This window comes from Nyctereutes procyonoides, unplaced genomic scaffold (genome assembly GCF_905146905.1).
Source record: "Nyctereutes procyonoides isolate TBG_1078 unplaced genomic scaffold, NYPRO_anot_genome, whole genome shotgun sequence".
Classification (NCBI taxonomy): Eukaryota; Metazoa; Chordata; class Mammalia; order Carnivora; family Canidae; genus Nyctereutes; species Nyctereutes procyonoides.
The window spans coordinates 52,004,313-52,017,086 of NW_026575126.1; the positions used below are offsets into that span (position 1 = coordinate 52,004,313).

The 12,774-nt window shown below is 43.2% G+C and overlaps 1 protein-coding gene across 1 annotated transcript in view; it reads left to right on the forward strand.

Annotated features, from left to right (window-relative positions):
* TMC5 (transmembrane channel like 5) overlaps positions 1-12,774 on the forward strand; it is a 44,750-nt gene that overhangs the window by 15,869 nt on the left and 16,107 nt on the right. Inside the window, exons 7-13 of the mRNA XM_055340097.1 lie at positions 223-374; positions 2,295-2,439; positions 3,804-3,959; positions 6,775-6,926; positions 9,071-9,149; positions 10,351-10,448; positions 12,062-12,157. Coding sequence (XP_055196072.1) covers positions 223-374; positions 2,295-2,439; positions 3,804-3,959; positions 6,775-6,926; positions 9,071-9,149; positions 10,351-10,448; positions 12,062-12,157 — 878 coding nt within the window. The remainder of the gene's footprint in view (positions 1-222; positions 375-2,294; positions 2,440-3,803; positions 3,960-6,774; positions 6,927-9,070; positions 9,150-10,350; positions 10,449-12,061; positions 12,158-12,774) is intronic.

Sequence of the window (12,774 nt, forward strand, 5' to 3'; positions counted from 1 at the left end):
CCTTGGGTGCCCTTTCCCTAAACAAAAGGTTTAAATTGACTGATGCAAGTTTCATGCAGATGGGAAAGATGAACTGTGCTGGTTGATCATAGTCATCATTTTCTCTGTAGAACTCCCTGATCTAGGGTTTATTGTCCCTTTCAGGGTTATTTTATTTATTTTATTTTATTTTATTTTATTTTATTTTATTTTATTTTATTTTATTTTATTTTATTTTTTCAGGGTTATTTTAGAGACACAGTGATGTACTATGGCTTTTACACCAATTCTACGATCAGGCATGGGAATGGCAGGGCATCCTACGACATGCAGCTGGCCTACATCTTCACAATCGGAGCATGTTTGATCATCTGTTTTTTCAGTTTGCTATTCAGGTATGGAGTCTCTGCATTTCTTGATTCTGAACTGTTTGGATTTAGGTAAAATTCAAGAGAATCAAAAGTGACCCAGGAAACCATTTCTCTGCAATTTCACCTTTCTGTTGCTGTCTGATCATGCTGTCAGACTATAAATTTGGAAGAAGAGAGGTTTTTCTGTGCTTTAGAAGAAATTGGTCAGTCTGAAAGTAAGGATGTAGTGGCCCAACTAGTTGTACGGCAAGGAAGGCATGGATGGACAATCGTCCCTTTGATAACTGTTGAAGAGGAGGTACAAATGTTCAACCTTTGTCTCATATAATGATGGACCTCAGACTGCATGGCTTAAACAACAGAAATGTGTTTTCTCAAGTTCTGCAGGCTAGAAGTCTAAGATCAAGGTGTTGGCATGTTGGTTTCTTCCAAGGTCTCTGTCCTTGATTTATAGAGAGCCGCCTTCTCACTGTGGCCTCACACAGTCTTCCCTCAATTTATGTCTGAGTCTTAATCTCCTCTTCTTATAGGACACCAGTCATATTGGACAAGGGCCCACATTGATGACCTCATTTTGACATAATTACCTCTGTAAAGACCCTATTTCCTTTTTTTTTAAATGCTTGTTTTTTAGTTTTTTTTTTTTAATTTTTATTTATTTATGATAGTCACACAGAGAGAGAGAGAGAGGCAGAGACACAGGTAGAGGGAGAAGCAGGCTCCATGCACTGGGAGCCCGACGTGGGATTCGATCCTAGGTCTCCAGGATCGCGCCCTGGGCCAAAGGCAGGCGCTAAACTGCTGCGCCACCCAGGGATCCCCAGACCCTATTTCCAAAGACAGTCCCTTTCTGAGATACTGAGTTAGGACATCAACATACGAACTTTTAGGTATACAATTCTGCCCGTAACAACCTCACTGCCAGCATAGTAATTCAAAATAAATGAGATTTCATTTTGTCTTAATTCGTTTTAATGAGGAAGTGTTTCTTAAACTGCTGTTAAGTCAGTGGTCTCAAATTTTGAAGAGGTAATGTCTATTTTACTCAGCATTTTTTACATTACCAGGCTCAGTGCTAAGTGCATCCTGGGCTGATTTCACTGAATCCTGCTGACATTGCCATGAGAATAGCATCTGCCTTTATAAAGTGCTTACTGTTCTAACTGCTACATTGCCTTTCATGGTTGGCTGACCAGTTCCCACTGCTCCTGTCTCCCAAAGATATCATGTCCTAATCCCCAGAACCCATGAATATGTTACCTTACCTGGCAGAGGAGACTTTGCAGATGTGACTAAATTAAGGATTTTTAAATGGGCCAGTTAATCATAAGGGGTCCTTCTAAGTGCTCCCATCTCACAGAAAGGTCAAAGTCAGAGAGGACAGAAGATGCTCCTCTCCTGGCTTTGAAGATGAAAGAGGGCCATAAGCCAAGGAATGCAGGGAGCCTCTAGAAGCTGGAAAACGCAGGGGAACAGATCTTCCCCTAAAGTATCCAGAAGGAACACAGCTTTACCAACACCTTGGATTTAGAATGATTTTCTGACTTCTGACTTCCAGTAAGAGGATAAAAGTGTGTTGTTTTAAGCCACTAAGTTTGGGGCAATTTGGTGCAGCAGCAAGTGGAAACTCATACAATTCTCATAGAAGCTCTGTGAGTGGGTACTATTATCCCCATTATGTAGATGTGGAAACTGAGGCTCATAGCAATTAAAACAACCACTATCCCCTGGGTGGTGATCCATGATTATAAGCCAAGCCTGTCAGGTCTTGAAGCCAGTGCTCCTAACCATTATGTTGGTGATTGCATTGTTCCAGTAGAACCCAATGTTAGCTCTTCATACTACCTTTCACTGTTAATGATAGGACTTTCTTTTGTTTAATTTCTGCACTCCCCGATGCCTATTCCAATAACCCTTGAGTATTTTGGTTTCTGCCTTCCACAGCATGGCCAGGTATTTCCGAAACAACTTCATTAACCCCCACATTTACTCCAGAGGGATCGCTAAACTTATTTTCTGCTGGGACTTCACGGTAACTAATGAAACAGCTGTCAAGTTGAGACAGAAGAATCTTAGCACTGAAATAAGGGTAAGGCAAGCTTGGTTTATATAGCAGCTTCCCACAGCCAAGTTCCTTCTGTATGTCTGTAACCTTTTCTTTTCTTTTCTTTTCTTTCTTTTCTTTTTTTTTAAGATTTTAGTTATTTATTCATGAGAGACACAAGCAGAGGGAGAAGCAGGCTCCCCGCAAGGAGCCCGATGTGGGACTCAATCCTGGACCCTGGGATCACGCCCTGAGCTGAAGGCAGATGCTCAACTGCTGAGCCACCCAGGCACCCCTGTAACTTTTCTTTAAGTAATAATGATTTTTTTTTAATGGCTCATGAGCTTGCCCCCTCCCACCAAAAGAAAAAAGAAAAAAAAGAAAAAGAACCAGACAAAACCAAAAACACCTAAAAATATTCATAATGCCTAGTGCTGGTGACAGTTTAGGGAAATGAACATTTTCACACAATACAGTGGCTCTGTAATTGGTACCAGCTTACTGGAGGGCAGTTTAGTGATTTATATCAAAATGTTAAATGTAAATGCTTCTTGACCTTCCAGTTTAAAGTTTAACATTTTTTCTAGTGATTTTCAACTCAGGACAATTTTGCCCCTTGGGGGATATATGGAAATATCTGGAGACTTTTTTGATTGTTTCAGTTAGGGGGCGGGTGCTACTAGTGTGTAGTGGGTGGAGGCTGGGGATATTGTTCAACATCCTGCAATGCATAGGAATGTTGTCACAACAATACCAGCTGAAAATGTTCATAATGCCCAGGTCTGTAGGAAAAAAAAAACTTATTAAAAAGAAAGAGGTAAAAAAAACCCAAACAAACCCATAAATAGAAAAACCAAACCCAGACTCAAACCCATGACTCAGGTCATGATCTCAGGGTCTTGGGATTGAGCTGCATGCATTTGGCTCTCCAATGAGCAGGGAGTCTGCTTCTCCCTCTCACTCTCCCTCTGTTCTCTCTCTCTCTCTCTCTCTCAAATAAATAAATAAAATCTGTAGAAAAAAAAGAACAAGCAAAATTTATAAGCAAAGGGGCTTCGACAAGAGGTTTGAAGATATTAACTTCCTTTGTGTAGATACCCAGCCTTATTCTTCAAAAAAGAGTATCTTGACCTCAAAGTGCTTTCCTGAAGAACACAGTCCCAACCTCTTGGTCCCATCTATTCAAACAAACACCCATCTGGAAAACGTGTTTGTTGCAGTGATGGGGGTTCTTGATCCACTGGAGATTTTCCCATGAGTCTCTCATAATCCACATATGACATGAACTTTCCCCTTTCTTCTGTGGGTCTGGGATGGGTTTGTGGCTTGAAGGGGCAAACATTCACTTGAAGAGTCTTTGCTCAGTGGAGAGGGTACTGTGCACCAACTTGTCTTTCTTGTGTTTGTAGGAAAACTTGTCAGAAATCCTTCAGGAGAATGTCAAGTTAACGTTCAATCAGCAGCTGATCCGCTTGTCTGCCCACCTGGCAGCCTGGGTTGTGTCTACTGGAGTGGCTGTTGCCTGTTGTGTAGCTGTTTATTACCTGGCTGAGAACAACTCAGAGGTAACCACAGGGGCAGGAGCCCCAGGGTCCATAGCACAGAACCAGAAGAAGGGATGAGATCCTGGAGGGGAGAGCAGTGTAGAGCTGCTACTCAAACCAGACTCTCTGGCCAGCAGCACTGGCATCAACTGGAAGCTTATGAACAAAATGCAGAATCTTGGGGCCCTCCATTGGCCCATGGAGTCCAAATCCATCTTAAGAGTGTCCCCTGGTCATGTGCGTGCACACCTTAGAGCAAGAAGCTTGGGACTAGTGGAGAGGTGGGCACTTGGACCACAGACCTGGGATTAAATTTTGGTTTCTTCTTTCATTATTACATCCCTAATGCCTCCTACTGCCCCGGCACTGAGTAGATACTCAGTAAGTCTTGTGATATGATGGACTTTGGTGAATGATTTAACCTTTCTGAGCCCTGAGCCCCATATTCTTCCTTGCAAAACAGGAATGATCCTGACTTTGTAGGTGTGTGGTCAGGCCTGGAGAAAAGTTATGTGAAGAATCTACTTGGTGTCCAGTACTATGCGTAATGAAGGAATGTTAGCTCTTTTCTCTTTTTTTCCTAATGATATGGACTCTGAGACTAATTAGCTGGGTGGTCTGGGCAAAGTCTTTTTTTTTTTTATTTCAGCTTTCAAATCCCTTGGAAAATGGGGCTAATTGTAGCCAGTTTGTTGATCTCTAGAATTATGGTACAAGGTGGTCTGATTATGTCACCTTCTTTAATGGCTTCCTATTACCCTCCATATAAAATCTATCTTCCATGGCATGACTGACAGATCTTCTATGATCTGATCCCTGTCCATATCTCTAGACTCAACACCCCACAACTACCCATATCCTACACACCAGCAACACTAAATGCTACATCCATAGTTCCCTGAACACACCATGCCTTTCCTCATCTTTAGGTGGGAAACATGCAGTTCATTCTCCACCCCACCTCCCCTAATTCCCTTATCTGGAAAACTCCTCCTCTTCTAGATTTCAACATGGTGTCATTTCCTCACCACCACCACCCTCACTAGACTGAGTTGGGTGTTCCTAACTCTGCAGGCTTTCTCCATGCCCTTGTCATGTGTGGTATTGAAAATTCCTGTTTATACAACTGTCTTCAAAAGATGGTAGCCGGACTCCAGGCCCAATAGCTCGTACATAGTAGGTGCTCATCCAAAGCAGTGAATAAGTAAAGGAGAAGCCGGCAAGAAAATGGATGTAGGATTATATAAGCCTAAGGGTTTTCCATTAACCAGATGAAGGTGTGCCCTGAAAGAGGGGAAATGAAGTCTCAATGCTGAAGGGCTTGGCAATGCTACCTAGGATGGATACTGTGACCAGGGAGCTATAGGCATATAAAGAAGACTTCTGAGTTTCTTCTTTACCTGGAACCTTTTCTCTACACCCACCTGAAGGGAAGGAGGGCAGTGAAGGAGGTGAGGAGGCAGAGGTTGAATCATTCCTATTGTTTGAACACCTGCTCTGTGCCAGGCAGGAATAACCCTTTGTACAACTCCAGGGGTCATACTCCTTGGCATCTACAGTTTCCTATGAATGATGCCCTACCTGTGTTATTTAGGGGCCATACCTTGCCTTATTTGGTCTCATTTAATTTTTTAAAAAATATTTATTTATGTTAGAGATAAAGAGAGGGAGAGAGAGAAAGGGAGAGAGGAGGGAAGGGCAGAGGGAGAGGGAGAGAGAATCTTAAGCAGACTCCCCTCTGAGCATGGAGCCCGACGCAGATGCAGGGTTCTATGCCAGGACCCTGAGATCATGTCCTGAGCTGAAATCAAGAGTTGGATGCTTAACCAACTGAGCCAGTTAGGCGCCTCTGGTCTCATTTAATTCTTGAGATGGCTCTATGGGTTATGGCCGTAATCCCCTTATTATATGGACAGGGAAAGAGGCTCTAAGAAGCTATGCTTCTGGCTCCAGACCTTGCAGCTTATAAGCATGGTGAGGGGGCAGCATTTGAATCCACCTTACCCTGGCCACAAAAATACTGCCCAGAGTGCAAGCGGGACTTTCAAAACCATCCAGAGGTAGAGAGGCAGAGTCAGGCCTTGGGAGCGGGGAGGCAAGGAAGGGATAGGGATAGTGGAAGACCGAGGAAAAATCCACTGGAATCCTTTACTCCAAGGATGCCTGGCAGAGGGGCACCTTAGACCTCAGTCTGAACTGAAGAGGACAAAGGTCCGGCATGGGCTGGCAGGGGCTCTGCTTTCCCCTAATTCAGCACCCAAGGACAGTGAAGACTGCTGAAGATGAACAGGGCCACACAGAAGAGGGGAGGAAACATTCTCCTGTGATCAATCGTGATAGATGGAGCATTCTATCATGCTCGCTTTGGGAGCACATATACTAGGATGAGCTTTTCTCAGCTTAGATGAGTGTGTTTTCAAGTTTATCCTTGTGCTGTAGCTTCAGCAGATGGAAGTTTTTGCTCCAACAGCCAGGGGCACATCCTCATCGCCCCAGACCTCTTGTCGAGGGTGGTAAAGTCACAGAATGACTGTTTGAGTTCAGGCCCTTGAGGCACATAGACCCAGTACAAATCTGCCACTTCTTGGTTGGTGACCTTGGGCAAGATTTTTCCCCTCTCTGATCCTCAGTTTGCCAGTCAGATAAGTCTATTCATACCCACCTGCTGGGCTTTAGTGAGGATCGTGTGCCATCTTGTGGGTGATGCTTGGCTTGGGGTAAGTACGCCAGAGGAGCTACCCCTGAGGGTTCCCCATCATGGGCAGTCTTCTGTGGGAGGCAGGAAGGAGTTAAGTGCACACTGGGCATCTCAGCTCTTTGCCTCCATCCCCTGCAGTTCCTGAAGAACCACAAGGACCCTGGGGCGGTGCTGTTATTGCCTTTCATTGTGTCCTGCATCAACCTGGCTGTGCCACGCCTCTATTCCCTGTTCAGGCTGGTGGAGCGGTATGAGATGCCCCGGCACGAAGTCTATACCCTCCTGATCCGGTAGGTGTGCCCCATCCAATGACAGCCTCTGTTTCCATGGAGGGAAGTAAGGTGGGAGCTAGAACAGGTCATGCTCAAGTACCAACATTCTGTTTTCTAGAAAGAATTCCAAGAAGAAAGTGTGTTTGGTGTGTGTTAATAGCCATAGAATCCAAAAAGCACTCAGAAAATACCGTTAAATCCATCTGCCTTTTGCTCAAAGTTATGGCTTACTTTCCCGATTGCTATCAGCCTGAGGATTAACATAGCTCTCCATTATGAGATGTACAGTCGTGCATGTTGTATACTGCAGAAAAGTTCCTGGCTGAGGGGTTGTGTGGGGACTGAACTTTATTCACCATTCCCATTAGTCAAGCTATGAGCCCTGGTAGCCATGCCTCAGCTGGGAGAAACAGGTGCATTTTTGAAATTCCCCACCCATGGGGAGGTAGAGGGAGTGCTTTTGGCAATTCATTGGCTGGGAGGGTGTGCCTTTTTGTGCTAGAGGTGGCCCCAGGGTTTTGGTAAACAAAGCATAAAAGTACCCAAATTTTGTCCTTTTTTCCTGGCCTTTTCTCTGACCAGTTCCTGGTTATGGTGGTGTTTATAATAATAGGTCTGTACAATGCAAATTGAGTTTGCATAGATCAGTTCTGGAGCCTTTGCCTTCCATGGCCTCTGCAGTCTGACTGCTGACCAGCTCTCCCATCTCATTTGGGGAATTTGGATGGAGTGATGGTAGACATGTGTGCTCAGTGGGCCATTTGGAACCAATCACTTTGCTATTGTGTTTTTTCTGATCATTAAAGAGGTTAGTTGCCTTTTCATATACACCAGCCATTTGTACTGCTTCACAACATATTCAAATATCTTCTCTGCATGAAAAGAAAATGAGAAAGCTCAGGAATATACAATTCTTTTCAATCTAAGATGAGCTTTCCTCATGCTTGCTTCAGGAGCACATATACTAAGATGAGCTTTTCTCAGCTTAGATGAGTGTGTTTTCAAGTTTAACCTGGAGCTCCCCTGCAATAAAGGTACATGTTCATCCAATAGATATTGAGGGTCTACTGCAAGCTAGGTACTGGGAAGAGATTGGGGATCTGGCATTGAAAAAGACATATCCATTTCCCTTCCTTCATGGAGCTGAGTCTAACACAATGGTTTTCAACCTTCAGCATGCACTGGAATTACCTGAAGGGATTGTTTGGCCCCGTTTCCAAAGCTTTGGGTTCAGTAGATCTGGGGTGGGGCTTGAAAATTTGGCTTTCTAGCAAGTATACAGAGGGCAGTAATGCTAAATGGGTTGGAAGACACACCTCGAAAACCACTGGTTTAGTGGCACACAGTTCTTGGTACACCAGGGCTGAGACCTCATTAAAACCAGCAGGTGTTGATTTAGGCAAAGTAACTGGGTTTAAGAGCTCAGGCTATGAGAGCAGATGGTCCTCAGTTTTTATCTTTGTCATGCCCCTGGCAAGCTGTGTGACCTTGGACAAATTGTTTCACCTCTGAGGGATATAAAACACTCTCTACCTGGTGATAGAGTTGTAAATATTCAGAGTTGTAGAATGTTTAGTATTAAGTTATAAAGATTAAGATGATTCAGTGAAGTTCTTAGCACAGTGTACTGTCCATGGTCAGCCCCCAGTGAATAGTATGTACATTTACTATTATTACAACGAGAAGTGAAGTCAGATAGTTTGGAGATGCACCAAAAGATGGTATAGAAGTTGATATAAATTGGGTTACGCTGCAGTAAAAAACATCCTCTCTCTCCTTAGTTTCAATGGCTTAGAACCCAAAGATTTATTTCTTGGTCAATATTATATGTCCTTTGTGGATGGCGGGGAGTATTGGTCATGTCATTCATGCAGGGATCCAGGCTGAGAGCAGCAACCATCTGGAATTTTGCTGATATCCATTCCAGAGGGAAGATAGTGAGTTCTGGAGAGTGTCACCGGCACTTAAATGCTCCAGGCTAGAAGGGACACAAAGTGACACACATCACTTCTCACAACTCATTTGCCAGAACTAGCCCTATGGCTCCACTCAAACTACAGGGGAGCAGGAATTTCAGTCCTAACATGTGACCAAAAGGAAATATTCAGTACTAATGACTATCATGGAAGGTAATGATAGTTGTTTTCTCTTCTGTTATTTAGAAACATCTTTCTGAAAATATCAATCATTGGAATCCTTTGTTACTATTGGCTCAACATTGTGGCCCAGGCTGGTGAAGAGGTGAGATTTCTATGCTATTTTGCCTTGAGTTTGGTTTCTTATCCTTTGACCACCAGGGAGAAAGTGAATTTCTCTAGTTTCTCAGAGTTTTTACTCATAATCTTAAATATCATATTATTCTTCCATCCATCCATGTATTTATCTATTCATCCCTTCATCCATCCATCCCTCCCACTATCCCTCCATACCTCCTTCCTCCCCTTGCTCCCTCCATCCATTCATCCTTGGGCTGTGCACCCCAAACCTCCCTCTACTTGTTTCGGTCAAATTTAAAAGCTCCCAGTCATCAGCTATTAGCACTGACTTCCGGCAGAGGTAATTGACCACCAGTTTCATGAACTAATTCAGCCTTCCAATTTGTGCTAGCCTGCTAAACCCCTAGGCCTCTTTCTTAGTCAAGCAGTTATTAATGGATTTTCATAAGGTTAATAAAAAGACTGAAGGGGACGCCTGGGTGGCTCAGCAGTTCAGCATCTGCCTTCGGCTCAGGGCATGATCCCGGGGTCCTGGGATCGAGTTCCACATCGGGCTCCCTGCATGGAGCCTGCTTCTCCCTCTGCCTGTGTCTCTGCCTCTCTTTCTGTGTCTCTCATGGATAAATGAATAAAATATTAAAAAGAAAAAAAGACTGAAGGCATTATCGTCAGTGATGGCTAGCTGAGAAATTGGATCCAGAAGCATAGGACAGGGATGAAAAGTTTTAAGAGGAGAGATAGGGAAAGGCACCTGGGTGGCTCAGTTCGTTAAGTGTCTGCCTTCGGCTCAGATCATGATCCTGGGGGCCCGGGATAGAGCCCCATTTTAGGCTCCCAGCTGCATGGGGATTCTGCTTTTCCCTTTCCCTTTGCTCGTCCCCCTGCTCGTGCACGCTCTCTCTAATAAATAAAGTCTTAATAAAAAAAAAAAAAGAAGAAAGAGGAGAGATAATGACAAGAGAAAGTTTGAGGTACATGTGGGGGGCAAGACTTACTGGGGTGGGGGGAGGAAGGGGCACAGAAAGGGAGTAAACACCCTTGAAAACAAACTCAACAAATTAATGGTGCATCTCTGCCCAGAGTAGGTCTGCTTTTCTGGGTACACAAGGACTCTGTCAAACTGAGCCACCAGCCATGTCCTAATGAGTGCAGGATGCCAGGAACAGAGGGGAATTGAGCAGGAAGCAATAGCCCCTTCCATCTCCTGACTCTTATTTGCCTTTCAGTGTTGGGAAACCCTCATTGGCCAGGAAATCTACCGACTTCTTCTGATGGATTTTGTGTTCTCTTTAGCTGATTCCTTCCTGGGCGAGTTCCTGAGGAGGTAAATATTTGTCAGCCTTTAGTAATTAATACCTGATGTTGGAACCAGAGTCATAGTCTTGCCTGAGTAGGAAGTATGGGTATGTACTGACTATGTAAGTGTCCCTTATATACTTTGGCGTGCACTGTTACAAGTCTGCCTCTTGTTCTTTGGGACACTCCTTTCTTCTTGAATTAACCGAAAATTCACTTTTATCCAACAGTCTTATTGTCCAAGTTCATTTGGTTCAGCTGGCCCTTTCCAACCTTCTCTTGAAAAAAAAAAAGTGTGGCATCTGGGTGGCTCAGTGGTTGAGCATCTGCCTTTGGCTCAGGTTGTGATCCCAGGGTCCTGGAATCATGTTCCACAGCAGGCTTCCTGCAGGGATCACGAACTGAGCCACCCAGGTGCCCCGTGTTTGCTCTTATTAATCTTAACACTCTGCTGTGGCATCTTTCCCTGACATTACATTAGATTTATGTCATGATTCATTTAATTGAATTTGATTAATGTGCTAATTATTATTTTAGACACCAGGTATACAGAATTGAGGCAATGTTATTACTGGCCCATGTATAGACCTTTTTCACTGATTCATTTATTTGTCAATAATATGCGGAGCATCTCATTCCTCATGGACACTTACATGTTTCTACAAGCTGCTCCTGTGATGATATGGCATAACACAAAAATTCTTTCCTCAATGGGTAGGTTGCATGCCCAACCCCCTCATTCAGTCTGCCCAAACACACTTTTATTACAGCCTCTGTCTAGGGTCTGGACATAAAGATGAGGAGGTTGTTTTGTTCTGTTTTGGGCTTTTTGATGGCATTTTGTGTGTATGTGTGTGTGTGTGTGTGTGTGTGTTTTGCACCCTCTCTATATGAAGAAATCAAAGGGGTCTCAAGTTTCCTCAGAATAAATGGAGACCTTGGCTTCCTCTTGTGGGTTTAGAAAATGGGAAAGCACTATTAATCCAGTAACAATAACCAAAAATGGAAAAATGTTCAGCTTACTTGAGTTGGGAGGTGCTAAATTTATCTGATCCCTGAGAAAAAGGTTGAACAAGCAAACAAGTGATATAAATGAGATAAATAGGTAGGATAATTTTAATAATTATCTCCTTTAAATAATATCTATTATTATAACTAGTATCTATTTAAATAGCAGGTGGGATAAGTTAAATAATGTCCTCTAGAATTTTTATTTTTTATTTTTATTTATTTATTTTTTAGACAGGGGATGTTGCAGAGAGAAAGGGAGAGAGAATCTTAAACAGGCTTCATGCCCAGCCCAGAGCCTGACGTGGGGCTGGATCTCATTACCCTGAGATAATGACCTGAACTGAGATCAAGAATCAGATGCTTAGCCTAAATTACCTAGGCACCCATCTACAATTTTTTAAACCACTTCAGCAGTACCTCTATTTGAATGCATTGTATTAATTCCATTTCCCCTTAATTCCATCAATTATTTCTTTGAAAATATGCTTATACTTGGAATTTTTCCAAACACTTGCAAGGGAACTTATGACTTTATTCCAAACTGGTGAGGCTCTACTTTGTTGATTGCAGGAAATCTTTTGAAGGAGAGAGTTGATGATTTGGGTACTAACCTCAGTGATGTTTTCACAGACTCATTGGGATGCAGTTTATAACAAGCCTTGGCTTACAGGAGTTTGACATCGCCAGGAATGTCCTGGAACTGATCTATGCACAAACTCTGGTGTGGTAAGTTTTGAAAATCTTCACACTGACTCAGATATATTTTGTAAGTGGGGATATTGTGGCTACTGTTACCCTGATGCTCACTTTCTATTTTAATTTATTTTAAAGATATTTATTTATTTATTTATTTATTTATTTATTTATTTATTTAAGAGACAGAGAGTGGGGGGAATGAGCATGAATAGGGGAGGAGCGAAAGGAGGGGGAGAAGCAGCCTTCCCTGCTGAGCATGGAGCCCCCAGGTTGCCTGGATGGCTTGGTGGGTTAAATGTCCCCATGGGGCTCCATCCTGGGACTCCAGGATCATGACCTGAGCCGAAGGCAGACATTTAACCCACCAAGCCACCCAGGTGCCCTGAGCACTTTTTAAAAACTGTGGTAGGAAAATGCATAGTATAATATCATCTTAAGCATTTCTAAATGTATTGTTAAGTGTTGAGTATATTCACATAGCTGTGCGACAGATCTCCAGACTCTTTTTATCTTGCCAAGCTGAAACTCTGTAGCCATGACAAGAACTCAGCAGTTCCTCCTTCCCCAGCCCCTGGCAAGCAGCACTCTATTTTCTCTATCAGTTTGACAGTTTAGATACTTTATGTTAGTGGAATCATACAGAAATT